The following is a 26,576-nucleotide window of genomic DNA, read 5'->3' on the forward strand; positions in this document are numbered from 1 at the left end:
CCTCATCACCCTACATCAGCGCCCGACTTCACTAATAACCTATTCAGACCAGCACGGCTGCCCGCCTTTGGTGACCTGCCGTCTCCATTAAGAATGGAAAATTAATGATATTGACCTTTAAATGTCATTTGACGGACTCCCTAACAAGAGGGAGACAAAAGGAGAAACAGCCAAACTGAGAGCGTGCAGGCGTGGGCAAGACAGACTTTACTTTTATTTTGCATTAATGTAATTCTGTTATTTGTACGGTTTCTGAACGACAACCAGATATGGCTGAAGATCCAGCAACATGGCAGTTGGAGCATTTATTGCTTGTATGAAAGGGTTATAATATTCTTGTTGCAGAATGGGAGGAAAATCCCTGCAGCCAACTCCTAAAAAAAATCTAATGAAAAGTTTCCCAGAAGACAGAAGGCTGTGATAGCATCAGTGTGATACCCATGGTTTTGAAAATGATATGTTCAGCAAGTGTCACACACGTCTGTAATAGCTGGGTGTCCACACACTTCCAGCCATATAATGTACAATGAAAATGGCATTCCTTTCCCAAAACAGGTGGCCACAACTCACGCACAATTTAATATTTGTACGCACACACTCCCAAAGGGCTTATCTTCTAATTCACACCAACTCAAAAAGAAATAAGCTGGAGTTCCTTTATAAGTTTGAGTAAGTGAGCCCATGCTACAGTCAGGTGCATGACTGTCTATTAAAGTGGATTCCTACAGAGCCTGCAGGAGGAGCTTTCCCTTCTCAGTCACACAAGCTCATGACACACACAATAGGCTGGACACACACACGGGAAAACGCCAAATAAACCGTCAATCGCAGCATTGTAACAGCTTTACAAACAGTGTTATAACACAGACAGGCTTTGTCCAGTGTCTTGCAGACAGCCCTGAAGTGCAGCAAGGCCCGGTTAGCACGCCTGGGCTAACTTGTAGCTATAACGGCAACCTTGTATTTACGTTTGCTGGCTTAAGTTGACGTTAGCCTTGCATGTGGAAATACGACTTCATTGCAAGATTCATTTTACCACCAAAGCGAGCAAAGGAGTGAGGCCGGTGTGCACACGACATCGACCCGAAAAACATTCACAAGCTACCGAGGATTAACGATGTGCTGTGTGCCAAAATATGCGCCTCGTTGCAGCCATTAATTTTCTGGGCTAGCTTAGTTGCCGCTAGCTTACACTACATTCAAGAGACTCGCCAAAACCCACACAAGAAATATACATCATCATGTTCGTGTCAGCGATATGGACAGCGAGCGTGTTACTGACAATCAGCAGGGCATTTTGAACTGTGATTGTGAACCATCTGCAAAACAATGGGGTGGCAGCGGAGTGGACAGCTAGCAGACTGACCTGACAAACACATCAAACAAAGTCAGGCTCGCTCGCTGTAGCTAAACTAAGCTAACTCTGCTAACTTCCAAAATCGGTGCAGGTCGGAGTTTCAGCACAATTTCGCACCCTTAAAACCCGCTCCTGTGCACCGTGTTTGACAGTGCGAAAGTATTTTAAGTCATGGCTGTAATGTCACGAACAAAAACCGATCGAGCTGATAAGATTTTGAGTCGAGTTAGGCAGCTATTAGCTTGTGGGAGTTCTGTGGAGTGTTTGACAGACAGGCCCCCAAAAACTGAGCTGCCAATTTGGATGTGGCATTCATATCAAAACCGACACCGTGTAACACGAAGACAAAACTGTCATTGACTGTGAAACACGCAGAAACACCGACATTACTTCCAGTTGTCCCACGGCTGCAAAGTCTGGACGGAAAAGGCGAGCTAATCACAAAAACACACAAAGTTATATTTAGCTAGCCACCGAGCTAACACCAAGCTCCAGTGGACACCGATGCTAATATCAAGCAGCTAGTTCAGCGTGTAAATGAAATTATTTCTTTACTTACTTTCATTTAAAACCTCCACCAGCTCGGCGCAGTTTTCACACATTGTTCATGAAGAGGAAAACTGAGTCAAACCATTGCACTGGGAGCTGTTGTTGGCTGGCAGTTGGTTTTTGGGGTAAAAAAAAAGGCCCAGTGGAGGGAGTGATTGGTGAAGGTTATCCCACTAAATGAAACCAGGGGGGACAACAAAGTGTAGAACGTGATTTGCATCCAAGCGAAGTTGATGTACACCAAAAGTTAAGAGGCACTGGAAGGTAGAAATCGAGTCAGTGTCCAATCTGAGCGTTACTTGAGAGAGTAGACACAGCAGCCATGATGAAAAAGGAGGGGGGGAATAGTTCGGGACTTTTCGTGTTGTCTCTTTAGCCTGTTCGGATTTTTTCGCAAGTCTCGCGATACCTTCCAAACGAAAGTGAGGTTTCAACCTTTTCTTTGGATCTCAAGGACGACTGCTGTCTGTGATGAATAATCAGTATCATCAATATTTTTATAACACATTTGATAATGTATAACATAAATATATTGCTTATTAATTTATTTATGTATTTATATATGTGAAACTACTTTATAATTCATTTCACAAAAGGCTATCATAACACTTCATATCTGTATGTTTGTATAATATTTTTGTCCAGCGTGATGCTCTTTTGTTTGTTCTATTTTACACTATCCCCTGTATATTGATTACTCATTATGTGCTTTTGTTTAATTAAATTTAAACTCTCAAGGGCAACTGCGGTGAAATATTAATTTTAGCAATTTTATTTATTCATTTATCTATTTATTCAGTGTTTGTATTACATAAAATGTATATACTTTTATTTCCATTTATTTATTTACTTTTTGCTGTTGTTCAGTTTTAGTCATTTAACACCCAGCTATATAACGATTTTAATACTATCTTTAAATTATCTGACTCATACTTACAGCTACTTTACAGTCAAATTTTCATTAAATTTTTTACTACATGTACCATGTCGACTTCACACATGTACAGTAAAAAATACTCTTTTTTTAAAAAAAAATGTTGCATTATTACTATTATTATTATCATTATTATTATTATTATCATTAAAGTATTATATAGTTTTTGTTTGTTTATTTTTTTGTTTGTTTGTTGCTAGTTTTCTTTGTCTTTTTTGCTCTAAGCTGGTGTAACGGTGAAAATAAAACTGCAGACAAAATAATCAACACGACTTTAATGGAATTAATGCAAAATACTGAAAAGAAAGAATGTTAATATTACTTTGTACTTTTTAATAAGACAAAATACATATTAGAATATTAATCTTTTTACGTTATGTTTTAAGCTTTTATTTACATTTTCCCCGGTATAACATGTAAGTCTTTTTACAGTTTAAACAGTCAGGCGCGTTTCAAATAAACATAATTGATTAATGAAATCCATGTCTACTACAAAATCATGTGATGAGGTTAATGTACTTGTTTTTTTTTAACATATATATTCATGTCTTTTAGTTTTTCTTGTCTGTGCAGCAGAGGTGGAAGTACTCTAATATTTAATGAAGTAAAAGCAGTAATGCCACAGTGCAGACATACTTAAGAGTACCAAAAGTAAAAGTATTTATTGTGCAAAATATAAATGTAAATATCAGGATTTTAATCACTGATAGATGGACGTGTAAGCATCACTAATGTTGCAGGTGGGAATCATTTTAATAACTTTATATACTGCTGAGTAGCTTCATTTGTAATATTACAACTAAATTTATTATTTGGTTTATCTTTTTTACAAATCTGAAAGTGCAAGACGACTAAAGTTATCAAACAAATGTAGTGAAGTAAAAAGTTCAGTATTTGCCTCTGAGGTGGAGTCAAAGTATAAAGAAGCAGAAAATGGCAACACACAAGTAAAGCAGGCTACAAGTACCTAAAATTGTACTTGTGTCAATGTTCTTATTATTTTCCTCCACTGATGTACAGTGTACATAAACTGAATGCTTGTTATAAAGGGAGAAAAAAGAAATTATTTTGTCACCCTGCCTGTTTTCATTTCCTTTGATATGATAAATCATATCTTACACTAACTGAACAGGTACATCCCCCATTTTTCAAAGACATTTGATTCATTTCAGGCCCAGCCGTTCACATCACAGGGACAGGTGACTTCAAAACATCTTCTATAGTCAGACTCATGTGCCGAAACTTTCTCAGGACCCACTGTAGTTTTGTGTTTTTGTGTGTAGGCTAAAGAAAGCTCTTTCCCAGGATCAGAACCTGGTATAAACTTGCCAACAGGCCTTCTACAAACTTCAGACCCTTTTAATGTCACAACTGGCAACTCACAGTGTTTCTTTGGGTCTCGATTAACAGAGCAGAGCTTTTTCTTGGAAAAGTCAACTGTCGCGTTGTTTGACCAGTGTCTGGAAAATCATCCCATGATGTCCGTCTGCATACCACTGAACTTAGTGAAATGATCTTTGGATGCACAATGAAAGCTGTACTGATGCTCTCATGGGACATTCAGGAGTTATTTTAATGAGCAGTAGCTTGTTTGATGTCACTCGTCACAAGGAGGAACTAATAATGACGACACTGTTCCATCAGTTATTGTAATGCAATTCAGGTAATAATGTAAATTATCTTCATCATTATGTGTCAAGCTACACAATTTTTCCCCCAGGCAATTAATTTGCAGTAGAGGTAAGCATTTTCATGGGTGCAGGGTGGCCCAGAGTTAGCCATGAGTGATGCCCCTGGAGCAGTTTGGGGGTTTGGCGCATGCTCAGGGGCACTTCAGCAGTGCCCAGGACTCCACACTTGGTGCACACAGGGACTTGAACCAGCAATCCACCGGTTCCAAAGCCAAGTCCCCATGGACTGAGCTACTGCAGCCCCCTGTAGCTTTAGCAGTGGAAAGTAACTAAGTACATTTATTCAAGTATGATTTTGAGACACTTTGAGTACTCCCATTTTCTGCTGCTTTATACCTCTGCATTTTACCTCACCATATTTATTTGACAGCTTTAGTTACTTTGCAGATTCAGATAACTACAGAATATAAATTATCTAATAAATTATGATGCATTATTATAGATGAAGCCTTCCAGCACTATATAAATAAAAATGAGCTCCAACTTTACCAGCTGCAATATTAAAGAAACACATTACTGCATTAATAATTATAATCCAGTTATATATATCATTCTGAATAATGAGTTCTTACACTGCTGCTACTGTAAGTATATTTGAAGCTCATACTTTTGTACTTTTACTCGTGATTTTTAACGCAGGAGATCTGACTGCTTCTTCCACCACTGAATATTAGGTGACAAGAAGTGAAGTGTGGGACAAAGCTAAAATGTCTGCTGTGAAAACCGACTTTAGCTTCACTCCACATTTTTCCGCCAGGTGTGACTCCTCTGCAACACCCCCAGTTTGGGCATCATTTCCTCAAAAGTATCTCTCCACAGCCAAGCTCAATGTCAAATTTTCCAAAACCTTTAGAATATATGTCATGTGCAGTAACCCTTCAGGTCCTGGAAGACGAGCTGTGACATTCCTCGCCTTTTCCAGGTTCTCCTTAACCTCCACAGCTTTGGGGAAGAAGCAGATTCACACACTTTTATTTTTTTTTTGTAAAAATAGCCAACTTTATATTCTCAGAGTACTAAGACAGCTTTACAAACAGGATGATATGCACACAGCTTTCCTTCTCATCCAAACGCAGAGCGGTCCAACTGAAGCTCCGACTCAGAGAGCCAGAGAGAAAGAAAAAAAACAAAACAATAAACACACTGACAAACCAAAACAAGACAACAAAGGAAGCAAGGAAGTACACGACTACCCCTTGAGCATCACATTCGTCCTGCACCATGCACATGGCACTTCTGAAACCAGAGCAATCTGTCAACTAACCAACGCGAGGGTTTCAACATTATATATTACATATTAACAAATAGGAGAGGAGGTGAATTGAGGGGGTGAAGAGGGATTAAAAATAATTCTTCCAACTTCATGCAGGTGTAAAATAACCGTATGGCCAAACATAAAGCTTTAATTAGCAAAAAATTAACAAAAGATGGCATGTTACACACAAAAAAATTGTATAAAATAAGTTTGTAGGAAAAAAGAAAACAAGTCGGCGCCAGGGTTGACGGGGGTCGGGGGACGAATTTCATTTACATATTGACATTGATTTGGTCGACGTACAACCGAGTGCTGGGGTCCTTCGTCTGGCCCCTCATTCTCTTTTCAAACACACATTCGCACACAAACACACTTGAAAAGAAAACAATTTATCAACAGGAAGCGTCCTTGCTCTCTCGACCCCTTTCCCCCTTCAGAGCTGTTTTGTACACGCTGTTCGCTGCCGCTGCTGCTTCAGTCACACATCTCCTCCGGCAGCTCGTGAGGGTTGAGGATGCCGGGCACTGACATCTGGAGCTTGTGTTTCTCTTCCTGGGCTTGGCGCAGAGCCGTCTCCCTCTCCTCCAGGAACAGGTCCGTCGTGTCCTCGCCAGCAAACTCCTGCAGGACCACACAAGCAGAGGCTCAGCAGCGCTCGACATCAGGCTTTAGATTCAAGCTGGCCGAACTGCCATTTTCCCACAGAGGGAGACCAACACTGCTCACACTTTCCACTCAGTCTCTCACTCAGACGTTAAAATAATCTGACACAGGTTGTAGCTTTCAAATGCTGCCAATCAGATTAAAACAGATGAAACGTCTTTGTTGATTTACAAACATGAACATGTAATGATGTCCCTGAGCTTATATTTTATGTGTAAAGAGTTGCCACTTCTGTCAAATAAAGCATTATACCACCTGTATTTCTTGCAGGGTTTGGAAGCATAGGTTATATTAACTGGTACTGAATTCATTAACTGGATGGTTTTAATTATTTTGTCACCACCAACGTGTCTTTTTTAACTAACCACTGATCTAAGTAAAATATAAGTGACGTGACTGAATAAAGTAACATATAGTAGAGACTAGAGAGTCGTTTTTATTTTCCTTCAGCAGCTTCACTGTGAACGAGAGGCAGCAGACCCTTTTTTTCTGTGTTGCATGTGACCGAGAACCTGGACCTAACTGTCAGTTAGCTTCAGGAAAACATTTTTATCTTATCACATCCTCCTTGGTCTGTTTTTAGCCTCAAGTGTTTACCATCTCCTCTGGACACTCACCTTGATCTGCACGAGGAAGTCCCTCAGGTGCTCCTTGAAGGCGGGGATGTCCTGATTCAGGCTGAACAGACCAGTTACAAACACCTTCACCTGGGCGCTGAAGACAAGATACTCAATTAGCCGCTAGACTGCCAACAGCACAGCATGTACAAGGGTGGAGAAACGCGCCCTGCAGAAAATATGACCTTTTGATGAACTTAATTAATTCTTATCTGATGTACTATTTATTCATGTAGGCATTTGCCCTTTAGAAAACCCCTATAAGAGTGATGATTTGCTGCTTTTAATCAAAAGAAGGTACATCTGCAGTTCCATTTTCAATTAAACTTTTCAGTGGATTTTGAGGATTATCCTTTCTTTTGTTCAAAAATAATCTGAGCCACATTAAATTACCACTATATAAACACAAATCTGCCTCAAAACTTATGAGTGCCATGGGTGTGATTCATTTTGTGGAACAACTCTCTCAGCCTACTGTCAACCTCAGGCCTTTTTTCTGTAGAAATCAAAGTGTACTAAGTAAGAAAGTTCCCTGGTACCTCAAGGTCAAAAATGCTGACTCAATTCCAGAGGTTTTTGACAACAAACTCGCACTGAGGATATGTCTATGATCGCAGCTGCAGCCTTCATTCAAACTGTGTTTTTAGTGCATTCTAATATATTGATGCGGCTGTGGCTGTGCTGAAAGTATCTCAGTTAAATGATATTTCCGTTGATCCCCTATGTATTTGTGTAAAATGTCCTCCACTAAAAAAGCAGTGAATACATGGCAAATGTTAATGAAACACACTCAGCTCATGTGACCCCACCAGGGTTCACCTGTCGAGGCTGAAGCCCACTTACTCTTGCAGATGGGGGAAGGCCGTCTTCAGCAGGTTGGCGATGTACTCCTGGATGTGCGCCTGGTTGTTGGCCGCACTGGCTGCGCTCAGAGCAACGCTGACCTTCCCCTCCTCCACCAGGTTGAACATGTAAGCCAAGATGGTGGCATGCATGGTTAGCCCTGTGGACAGGAAGCAAAAAGTTAACTTGGATGTTTTTATGTGTCGAGTATGTTTAACAAAATTGGTCCTCAGAGAAAACCCAAAGAGTCAGTAGTTCTATCTTGATTTGTGAATTCTGAGAGCAAATATGTGCAAAACCAAACAGAGCATTGTATTTTTTGAGTTTGATTGTTTTCCACACTGGTCCCAGATGCCAGCAGGTCAGTTTCTTCACCTGCAGTGTGAGAGGTATCAGTGACCACAGAGAAGATGTGTTGCAGGATGTCACAGAAGTACGTCTGGTAGAAGCTCTGAGCTGCTGCCTCCTCTCCAGAGACGTTCTGCAGGAGAGTGTACAGGATCTGTAGACCTGCAGGAGACACGGAGATGCTCATTAAACCAACAGAGACGCACTAAAGAGGAGCCTTTTGTTTACAGACAGCAGGACGAGGTTTGTCAAAGTGAAACACTGTGAAGATAAAATGTTCCAGCTGCAACTTATTTGTATTTTGCCATCAAAGAAGTCTTCATCAAAATGAAGAAAACGAGAAAATCAAGCAGTTTTTTTTCTGATTTTTCCGTACTAAAGGGTCAAACTTGCTACATCTCTAAACGGTGAAATCATTTAACTGACTGGGGGAAAAAGCTTCTCTAGATTTATAAAACCATTGTGAGGCTGACTTCATTATCAAAAAAATTTCAGCCTTTTCAAGATGAATTTAGTGACTTTGCTATATTCTCTATATTTGTGTGAACACTCTATCCGATGAGATGAGTTGATGCCAGTTCAGACCTGTGTCGGCCACATTCCTCATTGTGTGCTTGAAGGCCCAGATGATGGAGTCGAGGATCAGTTTGAACTGAGCAGGGGCGATGGACAGGAAGGCTGGGAAGCACTGGGAGGTGGCGGCTTGAAGGAGGTAGAAGAAATGGGTTCTGTGTTCTGGGAATTCTTCAAAGTCCTGATGGAGCAGGAAGAAAACGAAAAGTCGTTACTTATACTTATTGTTTCTAGGAGATTTCACCTGATACCAGCCGTGGTTAAATGACTCAAACAGACCTTGTTGATCATGTTCAAAGTGCACTCGAAGACAGCATCAAAGATTTTGGGGATTTCTCCTGTGATGTGGACTCCCAGCTTGTTGACGATGGTTGCCATGGTGCTGAGGACCTCGGGCTCCCGGGCGGCAGGGACGTTCCTCTGATAGTCGATGAGCACCGCCTCCAGTAGGGGGGGCACAAAGTTCTCTGCCACCTGGACCCCAGAAACACACATGAACATGTGACAACACTGTCAGCGAGTTTCATCGTTTTCGATAAGTGGGCTTTGAAATGGCAACAGATGAAGTAGACTTGAAGTCTGAAGAAACTCCTTATTATATGATGTAAAATAAGAGCTCTATTATGTCAGGTTACAACATTAAAATTCTTCTATACTATATTTAAATTTGATTTTAAAGGATTTAGTTGAATTAAAACCTTGTTAAAACCCATTTACAAGTTGGTACCTGTTTATATAACAGATCAGTCAACACTTTGGTCCCAGTTAGGATTACAGTGGAAGTGGAGTACCGATAGATTTTAGCTTTTGATTCTAAACATTATGGCTGTTGTTTTTGAGAAGGAACTGGACATAATTCAAAAATTGTGAGCACAGTTTTCAACTTACTGTAGTTTAATGAACACTGACCGAACACAGAGCAGCTTTGTGTGCTCGGACTCACCATCTGAGGGTCATTGGAGCGACTGACCCAACCTGAGATCAGCTTCAACGTCTCTCTCTTCACCGTCCTCATACTCCTGATCAGAGGCTGTTTGGTCACCATCTCACCTGTAGCAATGATGACAGTTATTAAAACCTGCAATAAGTCATCACCTTTTTAAGTTTATATGGCGAGCTTGTCAGCAAACAGTTGTGTATTTACACACCCAGCAGACACAGAGAAGCATGATCATTCATATGTTCCTCTATTTTAACTCTGTGTTTGGTCTCCATTAACCTCCTGAGGGAAATATGTCTCTTGAGCAGCCAAATGCTCCATGAAGTTCACAAGCTAGTCCCTAACTGTGTCTGTCTGCTGTTTACAGCTGAGCAGTGTTCAGTAGTGAACAGTGGTTATTTAAAGTTTTAGTTTTTGAAAACAGCTGCCAAGTGCGGCTGAAAACAACCACAAGATCAATGACAGTGAACCAAAACAGCGTATTTAGAAACCGCAAGAAACCAAAATAGCTGAAGACCTCTTTTAAGAGAGCCACGTATATACAAAGGAACCAATGAAACCTGCAAGTAAAGCACAGTTGGGTCTTCAATGATGTGATCTGTGTAATGAATCCTCATTTGGAATATTTAAATACAGCAAAGTTTCATTTTGTGTCAACTTATTAATACATCAATATAATGTTAACGCCTCTAGTGTTAATGATAAAGTATAAACAATGTTAAATAATAGATGTAATTATAACAGCATTTATTAAGGGCACGGGAGTCTAAATTATGGACAGAGCCCAGCCTTATGCTCTTTAAAGCTGTGTGTCTTGACAAGTTTTTGATGTAATGACAGCAGTGACAGACATCTCATTCCGCTTTCATTCCTGTAAATCACAAACTTTGTTTTTAACTCCTGTCGACTGAAGGAAACCTCATAAATCATATTTTTGTGACAGAGTACCAACATTTTTCATTCAACACCTGTTAAAACAAACACACACACACACAAACACACACACACAGGAGAGCAAACAGCAACTAACCGTTGGTCTGGACAGCCGAGGAGATGTTTTCACTCAAACACTTGTAGACATTGAGCATGTCCAGGTAGATTCGTCCCAGCTGGACAACAAAGGGATGACCGACAGCTTTACAGGCTCTGACGTTTGTCTTTAGGATGCTGCCCAGCTGACGCACCGTCTCTGCGTCCTTCAGGATGTCCACGTTCTGCAGCAGAGAGTCCACAAACAACATTAAATGAGAACATCTGAGGGCATAAAGGAGACATCGGTGGATTTTAATCTATCAGTCCTCCTCTGTCCTCACCTTGGTGGCCTGCTGGATGATGCTGTCCCACACCTGGTTAGGCAGCAGCATGTACTTCTCTATCAGAAGCTCCTGAACTGCCTGGTCTGTCTGAGCCCCAATCATGTAGCCAACGGCCTCATAAAACGTATGGACCTGCAGAGACGAGGGGCGGAATTTGTCTGACTCAGAAACATTTTACTGCAAAATGTAACATATGTCATCTGACAAAGTTTTACAAATACTTGCGTAATAAAACAAAACATTATTGACAACTAAAACGCAATGCTGACAGGAAGCCCAGAGACAGGACTGACCTGCTGTGGCTGCAGGTCACAGATGATGGTGTTGATGTTGTTGAGGATCTCATCGATGAAGGGCATCACCTCGCCCACCTGGACCTGGACAAAATGACGCCGGCACTTCTGGGCAATCTTGATGAAGGTGTCGCACGCCATGTCCTGCACACCATCGTGGGTCTCTGTGAGAGGGAGATAAAATGCAAAAATAGTGTTAAGCGTTAATCACAATTCAAGTAACTAATCTAATCAAATATTTAGAGAAACTTATGTAGCACCAAAATTCGACAAAACAGGAAGGTACATTAGTTTGTTAGCAAAAGGAACTCCTGTAGCGTTTTACCATTTTAATAACAATTTTAGGACCCTACAAGAAGCCAAATTCCTGTCAGATTTATAATCTACATTAAAACCGTCACTCATCAAGCTGGGCATCGAACCTTAAAACTTTTCTGGTACCAAACTAAATGTGTCCATTGCACTGTGTATCGAAAACTATCAAGTATTATTACAGTTGGCCTAAAATGTCCGAGTCAGATTCATGATCATCTTGACTTGTTCTTTGATCAGACAGTTCCTTTTTTTAATTACAGGTTTTAGACTGTATTTTAGTTTAGTTTCAGTTCTTGTACGCCTGCTTCTGTTTAAACTAAATGTAACATTTTGGGCGTTTGGCTTCTTTTAATAAAGAAAAAATGGCTTCTCAGATTAAGCCATCAAAAGAAGGTATCAAAAAAAAAAAGGTATCATTCCCACTGTTCTGTCACCAAAACACTGCTCCACTTTCCTCCATAATAAATGTGTATTTCCCAGGGGAAAAAAGAATTAAAGAAAGATTTAAGTAAAAAGATTCTGTCTGATCCGTGTGGAGGACTTGGTCCTTTCTCACCGTGCATGAACTCAAACAGCTTGTTGACGACGGTCTTGAGGAACTTCCAGTGAGCTCGGAGGAAGCGAGGATACTGGCCCACGATGTACATGATGTTGGATGCGATGATGGCCTTGTTGTCCTTCCCTCTTTTCTGCTCACACAAGCCGAGCAGGTCCTGAGTACAAGACACACACAATCTGTTAACGTCGGTCACAGTTAAACACATCAGCACTGCTGTGTCTTTAACCGTCGGGGTGAAATGGTGTAAGGTTACAGAGAAAGCAATTAGGATTGACTGAAATAAATGCTTCTGTCATACAGTCCAATCAGTGTTTGGCAACACGGCTAACTTATTCCTGCTTGAAGATGGATGCTAATGGTAATATTCTACATTATCATCTGTGTGTCCCACCTTGATGACGGTGACCAGGAACCTCTTCTCATCCTCCTCGTGCATCGCTCCACTGATGGAGCCGATGGCCCAACAGAGCATGTTCAGGTTCCTCCACGACCACTCGGTGCCGTTCACCTGGTTGTGGAGCTTCTCTGTCATGATGCGTTCAGTGTCAGCGTAGTCCAGATGGGTCAGATACACTGAAACACAGATACAGAGGAAATGGATGAGTCATGGTGGATACTTTTACACGAAATATCTCAGCAACTGCTCATTTCAGGTTATATTTTCCATGTTCTATGTGCACCGTGTCAAAATGATAATCCAGCAATAGGGTCACATAATGAATCAGATAAGGACCTGTTGAGACTGATAAGACCCAATCAGGAAGCGAACCTGGGTGTCTGCGTCATCATTTTCACAATCTCCGTTTCTGCTCGTCAAGACTAAAACGTAATTGTTTTCTTTCAGAATTTGAAGAGTAGCTGTGATGTAAAGTGTAAAGGTTGCAAGAGTTATGTGTTTTAAAACAAAAACATGTTGTGTGGATGTAAACAGAACCACGTATTTATCACCACAGAGGTGGATTAACTTACCGAGAGTCTCCCTCATGTTCTTGTAAAGGTTAATGGCGTCTGTGTCCTTCATGAATTCCCTGACCACTTCACCCTGATCGTTCTCCACCACCAGCACCTCCTCTGGTTTGGCCATGCGGCTCACCATGAGCAGACGCACCTACAAGAGGAAGAGGAGGAATGAGTTGGATGTGAGGGTCTGCGACAGCCTCTGGTTGAGCCAGTGGACCAATCTTCCTAATCTGAAGCATGTTTAAGTACAGTGCAGTGTGTGTGTCTGCTTGTACACTGTGACGTGTGCACAGGAGGAGGCTGGGATCAAACCACCAACACTGTGATCAGTAGTCGACCTGCTCTACTTCCACAATCTGTTTAAATGTTTGCATACAATAAATGTACTTTCCTGACTAAGACAGATGTTTAGTTATTATAAAACACCTGATGTCTGAGTCTAACTCCATTAATCCACAACTGGTTTACATCCAGAGGTGAAAGTACTCATCACTAACTCTTTTGTCAGCTTTTGGTAATTATTTTTGATAATCCAGCAAGAAAATATACCTAATATTCTTTGTTTCCAGCTTCTAAAATGAGAGTATTTTTTGCTTTTTTTGTCTTATGTGATAGTAAAGGTTACAACTTTGGCTTTTGAAAGGTTGGTTTGACAAAATTGGCAACCTGATGACATCACAACGCATTTTTAACCATTTTATGAACCAAATGCTGAAAACATTTAACTGGAAAAATCATCACTGTTTATTTTTGTTTCATTAATCAGTTTACAGTAGTAAAAGTTTTGTGTTATGTCATTGTGTCTGAATATCTGAGTGTGTGTTGGGTGAAAGGCCGACCTGGGAGAGTACAGGCAGGTAGAGGTGTCTGCGTGGCGGTACGTCAGACAGCAGCGGAGTGCTGGAGGTGGAGAAAGGGCTCTCCCTGTAGAGCTCTGCTGCCAGGTGGTTCCAGTACTCCAGACAGATTTTAAAGATCTCCGTCTCCTCCACCTCCGACACCAGCAGCATGTAGTGCAGGGCCTGAGGAAGGAGGCAGTGAGGTCACATGAGTCAGTCAAGCAATTTACTTTGTCTGTTACCCAGAGGAAAGATGATTAATTCACTGATGTTTGCTGGGGTCGTGTTTCTCCTGGCTCAATGTGATGAAAAAAGACTTCCATACTAGTGCAAAATATCCGCAACATATCTTGGGTAAACACATGAATGACTAACTGTGTGCTATTCTGAACAAATGTTTTAACAAAGAGAAAATTGGTTTTACTTTTTGGGGAGTACCTAAACCCCCAAACCACATTTTTCAGTCGACCACCAATGTATATGGATATTTAGTAGTGTTGTTGATGAATTCAGGTCCAAACCTTGACATTTTAAGTATTTAAAATATGCATACCGACTGCCCTCTACTGGCTAAAACTCCCCTATTGCAATTGAGTTTTGCTATTGGCTGATCTGGTGGCAGGTGACGTATATTGTGGCAGCTTTCTCACCAACCAACCCCCAGCTCAGGGCAGGGCAACCTGTGGCACTGTAGCCCATCTCTAGTGGCTACCTGTACTTTTGACAAAAAATTATATGGAAATTACTAATGGTTATTTTAAGATTAAAATGTTCACTTATCACTGCTGTAAGCCTAAAGTGACTCTCACATTCTTCATTAATAAATGTGAATTTTTAACGTGAAACTTTTTGTTTTTGTGTTTATTATTTTTTTTATATTTATTATTTTCACTGACAATTTTAATGTGTTTATTTATTCAAATTTAATTTTATTATCTTGATTGTTTTTTAGCAGATTGGGCCTGGTGGTGTACGCCTTCTTGTACGGATCTCTATTACCCTGTTTGTATTATTTTTGTTAGTCAGGATTAAATGTCTCATTTGACATGTAGAGCCGTCATGTACCACCCTAACCAAAATCAATAAATACTGAATAATAAAGAAATGAATAAATGTGAAGCTACACACTGAATAAAAAAAAATGATTTAATATTTCATCAACTAATATGTGCATCACAGGTCTTTGATCTGACTCTTTTTCCTCTGAACTCTGATGAACATCATTAGCACTGTTGCCTCGAGTTTCCCTAGCAAGGCAAGCAATGGATTCCAAATCCAAAAAACAAGAAGTGTTTCATGGTGTGTAGACAGATTCAATTGCTTTTATCGCAATGCTACAAACTTAAAGTACTAAATAATCATCAGCAGCAAAGTGTAGAGCCACTTTGTGGTAACAGCATATTAAACAAATGTTTATTTAGACCCATTAGTAATGATGATAGGCACATTTAGACTAAACGGGTGTGTTTCTTTTATTTTGTCCTTTGTGGGCAAAAATTACTCTTTGGATAGGAAAGGTTGTCGACCCCTGCCCCAGATTTATTGGCTGATTAAAAAATAAAATAAAGGTGATTCTAAAAACCTTGAGTCTCAAACATCTCCTTGTGTTTTTATTCTTGCGACTTGCCTACATCTGGGATCATTAGATCTCTGTGTGTGCGTCTCTGTCTAACTGAACAGCTACAGACTCTTTTTGCCAAAATCTCAGTCTCCTCCTGGAACAATTATCTCCAAGTAAGTACTTATACAAGTGGACAGCCACAGGAAAAATAGCCCTTCCCACTGTAATCACTCCCAAATGTATGTCATTGTAAAGGTGTAATCAAGACGACACAGGAAAGGCAAAACGAGAGAGAGGCAGGAAAAGCAGTCGGGGCGGAGGTTTCTTTTCAACAGCCCTAAAGCAGGGGAGGAAATGACTACAAGCCACCAGCTGAGGGTTTATTTACTTGACCGCACAAAATTTAATTAGAACGGTGAAAACATTTCTTTCTGTAATGAAATGTGTAATGTTTCGTCCTCCTACCTCCATGAGAGTCTCTCTCAGGTTGGGTCTCTTCTCGATGAGCTGGCCGTGTTCTTTGAGGAAGGTGCAGAGGAACAGGCTGAGGTTCTGGATGAAGTTCTGCTCGTCGTCCTTCCCGTTGGCGTAGGCCACTCTAATGTTAGTGTTCAAAGGCAGCATCTGACCAGAAGACACAACATCACATCAAAAACTCACCTTTATTTATTTACACTCCATTTCATCTCATTTGCTTTGCCATAATTGCATCTGCAGCGTATTTTGTTTGAGGAAATCCTATTTACTGTAAATAGCCTGAGTCTTAAATCACTGAGCCATGAGACCACCCAAGAAAACCATTTCATCTAAAGCTAACAAAGCAACCACACAACAACCATCTGATGAGAAAAACCATTAGATGGGGTTAAAGGCTTTGAAAAGGCTGGTAAGTAAACTATGAGTTAAAGTATTCTGTCAAAGTTTTCAGGGTCAACAATGAACTTTCACACTAAAGATCTGAACCATTTCAGCAAAGAAATTCAGATAACACAGAAAACTCGGAGATTTCAGATCAGATGAATGGGACAAAAACCAAGAAAATCATCCGGTCATTAACGGATTTAACGACAGAGTCAAGCTGTTTCCGTGTTGGTGTGAGATTGCTGGGACCGTTAAACTCCTCGGTGTTGGATGTTAGCCGCTGCTGCTGTGTTAGCTCGTGCTACAGGGCAGGACAGGGCAACTGACTCTGGAGACAGCAGCTCAGAGACGGTCCTTCAGTGCTGCATCTAACCTATGTTACGCTAACAGCAGCGACAGAAAGATGGCTGATTTTTCTTGTTAACTTTTAATTGGTTTAATAGACAAATGGAAGCCTGGTTGTTCAATAAATGAATTTTAAATGCTCTAGATTTGAATGTAAATAAAAGATAAATGTCGACATCTGGCCTGATGACTCTTTATTGGCAACACTTTTTAGAATTGACAGCCACACTCACACAGTCATACACACCCATTCAGATTATTTCACTCTTCCACTGTCACAATGACAGCAACTGCAGGCAGGTGGAGCTATTTATATCCACCTGGTGAGGAGTGTGTGTGTACATGCTGATGGTAAATACACTGAGACAATTTGGAATGAAGATTATAAATTGTTTCTGGACAGGTTTTTATATTCAAGACTTAAGAGACAGCTCAAATGTTTGATGAGTCATATACAGCGATGTGTAACACGACACTGAGCTACAACAGACGTAATATTACACCTGAACACAACCTGAAGGCATAAAGATGCTGGATTGGAAATTTCCCTGTTGTTGCCGCTTCGCTTTCAAACGGTCTTTTGCAGAGTCTCAGAGGAGCCAAATCACTCCAGATCTTTTAAATTTCATCTTGTTTTCTTTGTCCATTTCTTTTGTATCCCTTTATATTGTGCATTTGTGCAGGCTGTCTCTTTGATTTTGCCTTTTCTTGTATTCCCTCTATCTCACTTCCTCCAGTAAAGCACTATATGTTCTGAAAAGTGCTGCATAAATAATGTTTGCTTGCTTGCTAAAGCAGAATCTGTTGGTCCCATCAAACTAACAGGAGTATTAAATGTTCTAGTGGTGTTGTCTTGTAAAAATACTCAGATGTTACATTTAGAAAACCATTAGTTAATAATACAGACACGCGGAAAGTATTTCTTTGTTTTGCTTGTCATCGTTTATCCTCAGGCAGTCTGTAAAAGCATATTCTCTATAGGTGTGCCCAGAGTGTTAGCAACCACACCTGTGTCAGCTGGAGTGTGTTGCTTTACCTCTGTGCTGCCTGATGAAGGTCAATGGGACCAAATCTCTGCTGTGATTACATGACAAACGCACAAACACCAACAATCTATACAAAGAGTTCCACTCGTGCTTTTTGCTTTGTTTCCATCCTGCAGCTTTCGACTGTGCTGTCCCATCAGGACTGTTGAACTCACACGTTCACCGTTCACCCTGCCCACAGATGTGTTATTTGTGTCTGTAATAACAGTGAACAAACGGAAAACTGCTTACAATGCCTGACAATGTGATGTGTGTGTGCGTGTGTGTGTGTGTGTGTGTGTGTGCAACGCAAGTCTGAGAGTTTTGCTGCCTGTAGACTCTACGTACTGTATCTGTGTGAGTGTGTCTGTGTGGTAAGAGGAGGTTGGCACAAAGTGTGTGTCTGCGTGCGTAATAACAGAGTGGGCACATGTAAGTGTGGTTGTATGTGATCATACTGAGTGCAATTAACTTAAGCACCACTCAAAAATGACTGTGTGCGTGTGTGTGTGTGTGTGTGTGTGCGCGTGTGTGTACCTGTTTGAGCTGGCACATGGTGAGGGTAAACAGATTGACAAACTGCTCCTCGTACTGGTTGACGCTCACTCCAGCGATCTCAGTCAAACATTTCAGCGTCACGTTGCGGAACATGGGCACGTTCAAGAACTGAAACACACGAATAAAACAAGGCAGGTCAGAGCTAAACTGCTGGTTAACTGTTCAGTGTGTGTTGTCGATCAGTACTTCTCATTTTTCTATTAATAAAAAGGCAGTTTCCGAATTCAGTGTTTACAGCCCGGACTGCAGGCTCGTATCAAAACTGTGACAGCAGCTCAGAGTGGGTCAGGATTAAGTAGTTCACATGCACATCACGTGTGACAAACAGCAAACTAAATAAGGGCTGCAAATAAAGATAAATTATTTATCGATCAGTTATTTTAGTTTTTAGGTGACATCTTCAAATTGCCCCAAAGATATTTAGATGATATAAAAACAGATAAAAGCAGCAAATCCTTAAATATGAGATGCTGAAACCAAAGAATGTTTGTGCTTGATAAATAATCTTTTAAAGGAATAACTCAGCCTCCCTCTACGTCAATTACTCACTCTGTGTTATGCTTAATTTGTGAGGAAAACTGTTTTTCTCACATCTCCACTGTGAATAAAGAATCCAAAAACAGAGAAAACTCTTGATGGATTAGACCGTGTTTAACAACAACAACATCATCGAAACATCTGTTTATCCATCATCAAAAATATCCGACTTTTTTGGATTCTTCATCAACAGTGGAGGCATGTGAGAAAAACAAAGTTTTCTTTTCAAATTCAAGGTAACAGTCAGTACGTTTACATGACATTAGAGAAAATTGACTTGTTGTGTCAGTCTGACTAAAACCAGACTTTTAAAATACATATGAACATGTTAGTCCGACTGAAATTGTACTAAACTGAATTTCTGAAAGTCAGACTAACACACCCAGATAATGTGACTCCTGCATAGCTCTGAGCATGCTCCACAGTTTCCGTCCCGGGCTTTGACCCGGAAGTCGAATAGCAATAAATGTGTAACAGGAGACAAAGCCAGTAACAACATGGAGAAATCTACATCAGGAGACGTGACTTCTGGGACAGAAAAAGATCCAATACTAACAAGCTGCAAGGGGGCATATCTCAACTTAGGTCAATAAATCGATTCCCCTCCTGTGCTTGTATACTAGTATAGTCCAATTAAATGGCCTTGTCGAGCGGTAACTGTAGCTCAACTTAACTGTGCACATAAAAGTACTGACTGGGTGAGTATATACGAATGATCATTGGGGGGTTAAATATTCCTTAAATAAATTAGCATTTTGGCAAATCATTTTCTTTTAATCAGCAGATGCATAAAGTCACAAACCAGTAATCACTTCAGCTCTACACTAAATAAAAATCTGGGGATTTCTGGTACAGTCAATGTTCTGAAATACTCCATACTTTAAAAACATGCACAGTAATATATTTGTGTGAATGCTCCCTGGCCGAGTTGCTGAGGCAACCTGATATAAATAAAAGGTGAGCGTTCAACGGCACTGTTTCTCTCTTTGTTGCAATACTGCAGGATGAAGTAATGCGAGAGCGCCTCTGTAACACGACATTACCAAACAAAACATAGTGTATATAGAAAATATTTGTTCTGAATCAGTTATGATACAAAGCAACAGTTTGGGATATTAGGCGCCAAAGCAAGTTTTTAATGTTACTTCAAGCTTATTACCCTTAATTTTAAAAAACGCTCTTGAAAATACTGTGCATTTTTAAAAACACATTTAAACAGTTTGTCACTTGTCTGTCAGAGCAGCTCTCGATGTGCAGCTGTCATTGTGTGTAAACTTTGCACACCAACTCTTTCTTACTCTGATTTGGCAAACTACACAAATGCTTCTTCTGATCTTTTAATCGACTGGCTGAACATGAGCTGGGTTACCTTGTAGACCAGAGTGCTGATGAGTTTGGTCTCAAAGATGTAACCTAAAGGAATCCAATTCAGGAAGCGGAGGAGAGTCTCTAGCGTGGCGTGGACCAGCGGGGCATTCTGGGAGTTTTCCTACACAGAAAAGAAGGAGAGGAAAACGGTGCATAAGAGAACAGACTGAGATTTTTATTAAAATATCAGAGGCTGAGAATTGCTTGGGTTGGCGTCAAGTTTGTCTTACCATCACAAACTGGCACAGTTGGAATATTTGGGAGAATTCGTTGCACATGCTGAAAGACAAAGAGAAGGGATCATCAGTGACGGTGGAGTCATGGCTTAAACTGGGCGGCCACAGTGTGGATGAAGACAGAGTGTAACTCTGAACTGGTTGCCCTCAGCAAACTTTAGAATCTGATCAAATTAGTTGTAAACTTAAGTAAGCTTGTTTTAACATTACTGAAGTATTTTTAATGTGTTGTGGCTCTAAGAGGCTTTCACATCAGGGACTTTGGCCTGGATCAGAGTGCATTTGACCCAAAAAAAAAACCTGTAAAAAGCCTGCCTGTACCCAGGCATGGCACGTCATCCACATACAGGTCCACTTGAAATGGTGGCTTGAGGTTGGTTTGCATAAGGTGTGAATACCAACTATATCAAAACACATGGACTGCTAATTAACACAAGCAGAAGTTGGCGAGTAGAGTTGCAAAGGCATTTCTCAACGCCACCGGTCTCCTCTGAAATCTACGTAAGCTCGGAGGACCAAAGTATCTCATTGCCCTACTACTCCGCTCTCCAGTTTCACACACCTCATCTATGCTAGCATCTCAGCTAGGTTTAGGCAAGAGGAGTGAGACTGGTTTAGTGTGAGGGTAAGAATGTCATCAGTTACCTGTCTTTGAGGTGCTTGGCCTTCACCTGGGTCATCTGGCCGCTGGAGAAGTCAAAGACCTCCTCGCTGAGCAGTTTGAGGATGATCATGTTGTTCTGACAAAGGCTCTCGCTGGTCCGACTCGCGCCCACGATATCACTGATGAAAGTGGGCCAGTGTTTGGGCCATTCCTGCTTCAGGATCTAAACCAGTCCAGAGAAAAAGAGTTGTATGTCACCAGCCTCATCATCACATCACTTCAGTCATTGTGTCAAACAATCAAATATTTATTTACCTGTACGAGGATCATGTTGAGTTTTGAAATGTACACTCCCTCTTTCTGCAAATGAACACATAACAGTGGCATCGTTAGTGAGCTGAACAGCTCATTTACAGAGAAGCATATCTTACATTAATGTAACCCAACCTCCATGTTTGTAGGATCAGAGGAAGTCTTGATGATCAAACCAACAACATACTTCTTGATGCCTGAAAATATACCCAAGAGTTTAATGGAAATGCAAAACGTATTTCCCTGACAAGCAACGCACCTCATCCAGAAAACACCTTCACAATCTGTGTATCTAATGTCATTAAACTGACCTTCACACTGATTTCTGGGGAGAATCTTCCAGCGTGTTTTGATGACTGTCTCCAGAATCTGCAGAGCGTAATACTGAGAGGAAAAAGAGAGACATATTCTTTTCATCAAGAGTTAATTAACAACAAACGAGGGCTAAGCACAGTGCAGTATTTGCAGTGTCTTCCTGGTAATGTTATGCATGAATATGTATTATGATCTATCGACTGTAGGCATGAAACATACACACCGAAAAACACGTTTGAGCATGTTTGTGCGTGCAGATACTCAACCGAACACTTTTGAACTATTCCTGCGCCTTTAGTCATTATCCTTACACAAAACATAAAATGAATGTAAATGACAGTTCTGTACGTTAGCATATGTACATTAATATCTTTTGTTACAGCATAGTGCAGATCAACTCTATATCAAGCTGCTGAAAATGAATCTATATGCTGTTCTATTTTCAGCGTTTAGCACTACTGGCAGCAGCAACGGTGATACTATAATGGAAGAAATTTGGATAGCCAGCATGAGCATTAAAAGCCACCATAACTGCATAAATAAAGACAACAGCGACACCAAGAGAAACTCAAAAACTTCAACTGAAAATCAACATTGTGACAGCACTGACCTCTGAAGATATTATCATCACAACAACAAATGTCTCGCACCAAACACGCTGCAAAAATGGAAATAATTTTGCAGATAACTAAAGATTAAACACGGTAAGCTTCCGTTTGCTAGAGAAAATCCAATAAGTACGGTGGAGCTGGAGCAGAGTTAATGCTCAACCCTCACTGCCCTGGAAGCCACGGCCTGATGTGGATAAAGTGATAAACATCAGCTCACATTATTAGACTGGCCTCTCTTTGAGTCTGTCAACAAGCAGCTGATGCGAGTTCGTAGCTTTTCTCTGCTACATCAGCAGGCGCCAGATACGTACTTTAGTTTTCATGTTCTGAGAGAACTCCAGGATGGTGTCGACCCTCGTCCAGGCATCCGGGTGGTCCTTCAGGTTGGTGAGAACTTCCTGGGCCACTCGTTGCTGCAAGAGAGCAACACAGCTAATGTTAATCTTTAGGTTTTAAAGATCAACTTCAGGTGTATTTCCATTAAGTTTACACATCACTTTTGACTTTACCTCACCCTAATAGCTGCGTGGTTAAAGGAATGCTTCACCCGCAAAATGACTGTGTGTATTTCAGTTACTCACCCAGTGTTACGTTGAATTTGAAAGGAAAATTTGTTTTTCTCGCATGCCTCCTTTGAAGAAAGAATCCAAAAACTGAGAAATTTGTTGATGAACTCAAGTCATAGTGGACCGTGTTTAACAACAGCAACACTTTATCAAAACATCTGTTTACAAACTCTCACACAACTTGTGCAGTGTAATCCAAGTCTCATTTATCCAGTCATGTGCTCAGTACTAGTAAACAGACGATCCTTTCTGATAAGGAACTAAAAGGAGACGACGGGAGTCTGGGAGTCTGGCTTTGGAGACTGCATAGATAAGTTCAATTATTATTTTAGATACCTGTCAAATAAGGCAGTCTGTTTGGGAAGTACTGTGCATGACTGGGTAAATGAGGTTTGGATTATACTGCACAAGTTGTGTTAGAGTTTGTAAATGAAGGTTTTGATTTTGTTTTGCTGTTGTTAAAAGCAGTCCCCTAAGACTTTAATTCATCAAGAATCGTCTCAGTTTTTGGATTCTTTCTTTAAAAGGAGGCATGTGAGAAAAAGAAAAGTTTTCTTCAGGAATTTAATGTAACACAGGGAGAGTAAATCATATACAAATGGTCATTTTTGGGTCTAAGTATTCCTTTAAGCTGAGCAAATACCTCATTTTTTGATACTGAACAAATATACATTTAACCTTGTTTATAATCAAATGCACTAACTACATGTGAATCCCATCCAGACACCTGAAGTGGAAGCCCACAGTGAAAAGGAGCCGGTCCTCACCTGGGATCCAATGTCGTGGTACATGGAGTTGACAACATTGTCCAACAGGTTGATGTCCAGTTTCTGACTGAAGTCCAGCAGCTGTCTGGCTGGGTGATCCGCCAACATCGTCATTTCTGCTGGCATAGAGCTTCTGACGGGAGGGGAGGAGAAATTATTTAAACTTCAATCAAAGCAGCAGCACCTGGTAGTTCACACATCTACAGGTAGAGATTTTAGCAATAGGGTTAAGAACTAAAGCTATTTTATGTCTTAGATTCTCATTATTTTGTGTATTCTTATACATATTTAATGAGCATTGTTGGTAGTGGCCTGAGATCCAGGATCAATCAATCATCATTTAAAATACTGTATTACAAAATAAGGAACTCATTTATGATATTTAATCAGTGGTGGAATGTAACTAAGTACATTTCATTCTACTTCTACGGTACATTTACTCAAGTACTGTATTCAATTACATTTTGAGGTACTTGTTCTTTAGTTGAGTATTTCCATTTTCTGCTACTTTTCAGAGGGAAATATATTTTAGTTTGTTTCTCCACATTTATCTGACAGCTGCACTTTTCAGTTTAAGATTTAACATGTAAAACGTGATCAATAAAATAATATATAGTAAATTCTTATAAATAAAAGCACATAACAGTATATAAAGTAGTTACAATTACCCTTGCATTGACACCATGAAAATGCAGCTTACATTAATGCTTCAGTGGTAATATTCCAATGATAAAACGGTGAATGGGGACGCTTTGCACAATGAGTACTTTTATTTTTAATACACATTTTAATGCTTGTTTATTTTTGCTTGAGTCCGATTATGAATGCAGCACTTTTTCTTGATCATGAGTGTTTAATACTGCGGGTTTACTGCGTTTACTTGAGTGAAAGATCTTTATTTTTTTCACCACTACATTTAATAGATGCATCAATATTTCGAAAATGTAAGCCAAAGCAGAGGGGGGAATTTATGTATTACAATCATGTTAAGCGTTTCTTTCACGCTTTGTCGCAGTAAAGTCAGAAACAAGTTATTCTTGTTCAGCTCAAATGTGTCAAAACCAGTCAGCCCTCGTGGTCCAGATATGACACCCATTGAAACAAATCATAAACGTGTAAAGATGAAACACCACCACCACCTGGCTAACTGGGCACGTTGAGCCGCATTCACCACAACCCGACTGATAGACCCGTTTTACGACTATTGAATTAAAACACTTGGAAACAGGTCGTTGAGGCTCCAATCCACCGGCTGCAGTGTGTTGTGTCACGTTTGGTTCGTGTAACCGGTTGATAGCCCCCAGACAATAACACCACATTAGTTACTTTTTCAAACTGACGGATGCTAACGTTAGCTCACGCTGGGTAAGTTAGGTTAACGTACTGTTGATCGGGCTTAACTTACCTGGTGTGTCCTGTCCGCTCGTCGAAAACAAGTATTGTTTAACCGATGTGATTTGAAGATGAATACCTGAATATTAATCCCCTCAAAGCGTTGTAAACCGTGTAACGTTATCTCATGGCACACGTTTAAACTGCTCCTAACCTTCGATAGCCGAAAGCTAATGTTAGCTTTCCTGGATGACACCAACAACGCTAATTTAAAATGCCGTTAGCGTCGGATACTTATCGATTCTTGGCGATGTATTAAAAGCCTTCCGCAGTTTACCACAGCCTACTGTTTCTTGTCTTCAGCCAGTCTGAAACATATCTTTCTTTGGCTATTTGTGACTAACAGCCGACTCCCACCAGGCTAATAGCAACTTAGCGTGCTAATGGAATAGTCAATGATAATTCAAGTCTGCTGGCTAACGTAAGCTAAGCTAACAAGACAGATTCACGGAGTCACACTTAGAGCGGTATTCCGGGTCATAATCACGAAGTAAAAGAGTCTCGTTTTTATTTCTGGCTCTATTCGCACACACTGTTGGAGAGCAGAGATGTTTTAATGCGTGCAAGTGTGCTCTTCCTCTAAGCTCATGCTTCCAACCACGGACCGGTTGAAACCGGTTGAGACCGGGATATTCATTCTCGGTGTTTCGGCCCGTAGCGCGCCGCGTAAAATTTGGACTATGTACCCGCCCATCCGGCACCTGATTGGCTGTGCTGATGCCGTCGTCACGCGATGTCATAGGCTGGGTGGAGTTGTCAATCTTGCTCAACTTCACTCCTTCTGGGTGTGTGACCTCCATGAGCATCAACAACACAGGCCCTAAACAACAATAAATAACTTAAATTCAGTGGTGAAATGTAACTAATACATCTACTCAAGTACTGTACTTAATTACACATTAAAGAAACGTGTACTTTACTTGATTATTTCAATTTTATGCAACTTTATACTTCAATTCCACTTAATCTCAGAGATAAATATTGTACATTTAGATAGATTTGTTTTACAGTCATAAAATGCACAAACCTGAGGACAGTTATCTTCTGCACATGGATGTCGCCTGTTACAATATCCATATAATTACATACAGAAATAAAAGAAACATAAAAGCACTTGTGGGATGTAACAAAGTAATACAACTTATTAAGTATTTTTTCGAAGTATCTGTACTTTACTTGAGTCTTCATATTTCTGCCAATTTTCACTTTTACTCCACTACATTTTCTAAACAAAATCTATACTTTTACTCCAATACATGTCCCCGAAGCATCTTAGTTACTTACTACAAATAGAAAAGGTAGGAGGAAGGGACAGACCAGTGAAAGAAGGAAAGCGAGAGAGGGAAAACTGGATTTTAGTTCTTTAAATCCTTTACGTTATGAAGACCTTGTGTAATACACACTCCATTTTTAAAGTGGTGTACAATATAAAGAAATAACTTCATAATTCTCAGATTTCTGACCGC

At 40.4% G+C, this 26,576-nt stretch overlaps 2 protein-coding genes across 3 annotated transcripts in view; both read right to left on the reverse strand.

Moving 5' to 3' along the window:
• Window positions 1-2,244, reverse strand: part of usp34 (ubiquitin specific peptidase 34) — a 74,588-nt gene extending 72,344 nt beyond the window's left edge. Inside the window, exon 1 of the mRNA XM_050043909.1 lies at window positions 1,917-2,244. Coding sequence (XP_049899866.1) covers window positions 1,917-1,959 — 43 coding nt within the window. The 5' untranslated portion in view covers window positions 1,960-2,244. The remainder of the gene's footprint in view (window positions 1-1,916) is intronic.
• Window positions 2,245-5,487: 3,243 nt separating this feature from the next.
• On the reverse strand, window positions 5,488-25,760 carry xpo1a (exportin 1 (CRM1 homolog, yeast) a). 2 transcript variants are annotated; one of them, XM_050044750.1, is made up of 25 exons: window positions 25,124-25,760; window positions 23,719-23,848; window positions 22,697-22,798; window positions 21,771-21,843; window positions 21,595-21,656; window positions 21,463-21,507; window positions 21,189-21,370; window positions 20,538-20,586; window positions 20,309-20,428; window positions 18,382-18,510; window positions 16,079-16,237; window positions 14,053-14,235; window positions 13,223-13,361; window positions 12,645-12,826; window positions 12,251-12,407; window positions 11,380-11,543; window positions 11,084-11,218; window positions 10,801-10,984; window positions 9,774-9,880; window positions 9,110-9,304; window positions 8,843-9,011; window positions 8,285-8,419; window positions 7,910-8,069; window positions 7,067-7,163; window positions 5,488-6,407 (listed from the first exon to the last, which is right to left on the reverse strand). In XM_050044750.1, the coding sequence occupies exons 2-25, from the start codon at window positions 23,842-23,844 to the stop codon at window positions 6,261-6,263; spliced, it is 3,201 nt and encodes a 1,066-aa protein (XP_049900707.1). In that variant the 5' UTR covers window positions 23,845-23,848; window positions 25,124-25,760; the 3' UTR covers window positions 5,488-6,260. The 2 variants fall into 2 exon arrangements, with proteins under 2 accessions (XP_049900707.1, XP_049900706.1); XM_050044749.1 differs by having other exon boundaries at window positions 23,719-23,851.
• Window positions 25,761-26,576: the final 816 nt, after the last annotated feature.

Source organism: Epinephelus moara, chromosome 5 (genome assembly GCF_006386435.1).
Source record: "Epinephelus moara isolate mb chromosome 5, YSFRI_EMoa_1.0, whole genome shotgun sequence".
NCBI lineage: Eukaryota > Metazoa > Chordata > Actinopteri > Perciformes > Serranidae > Epinephelus > Epinephelus moara.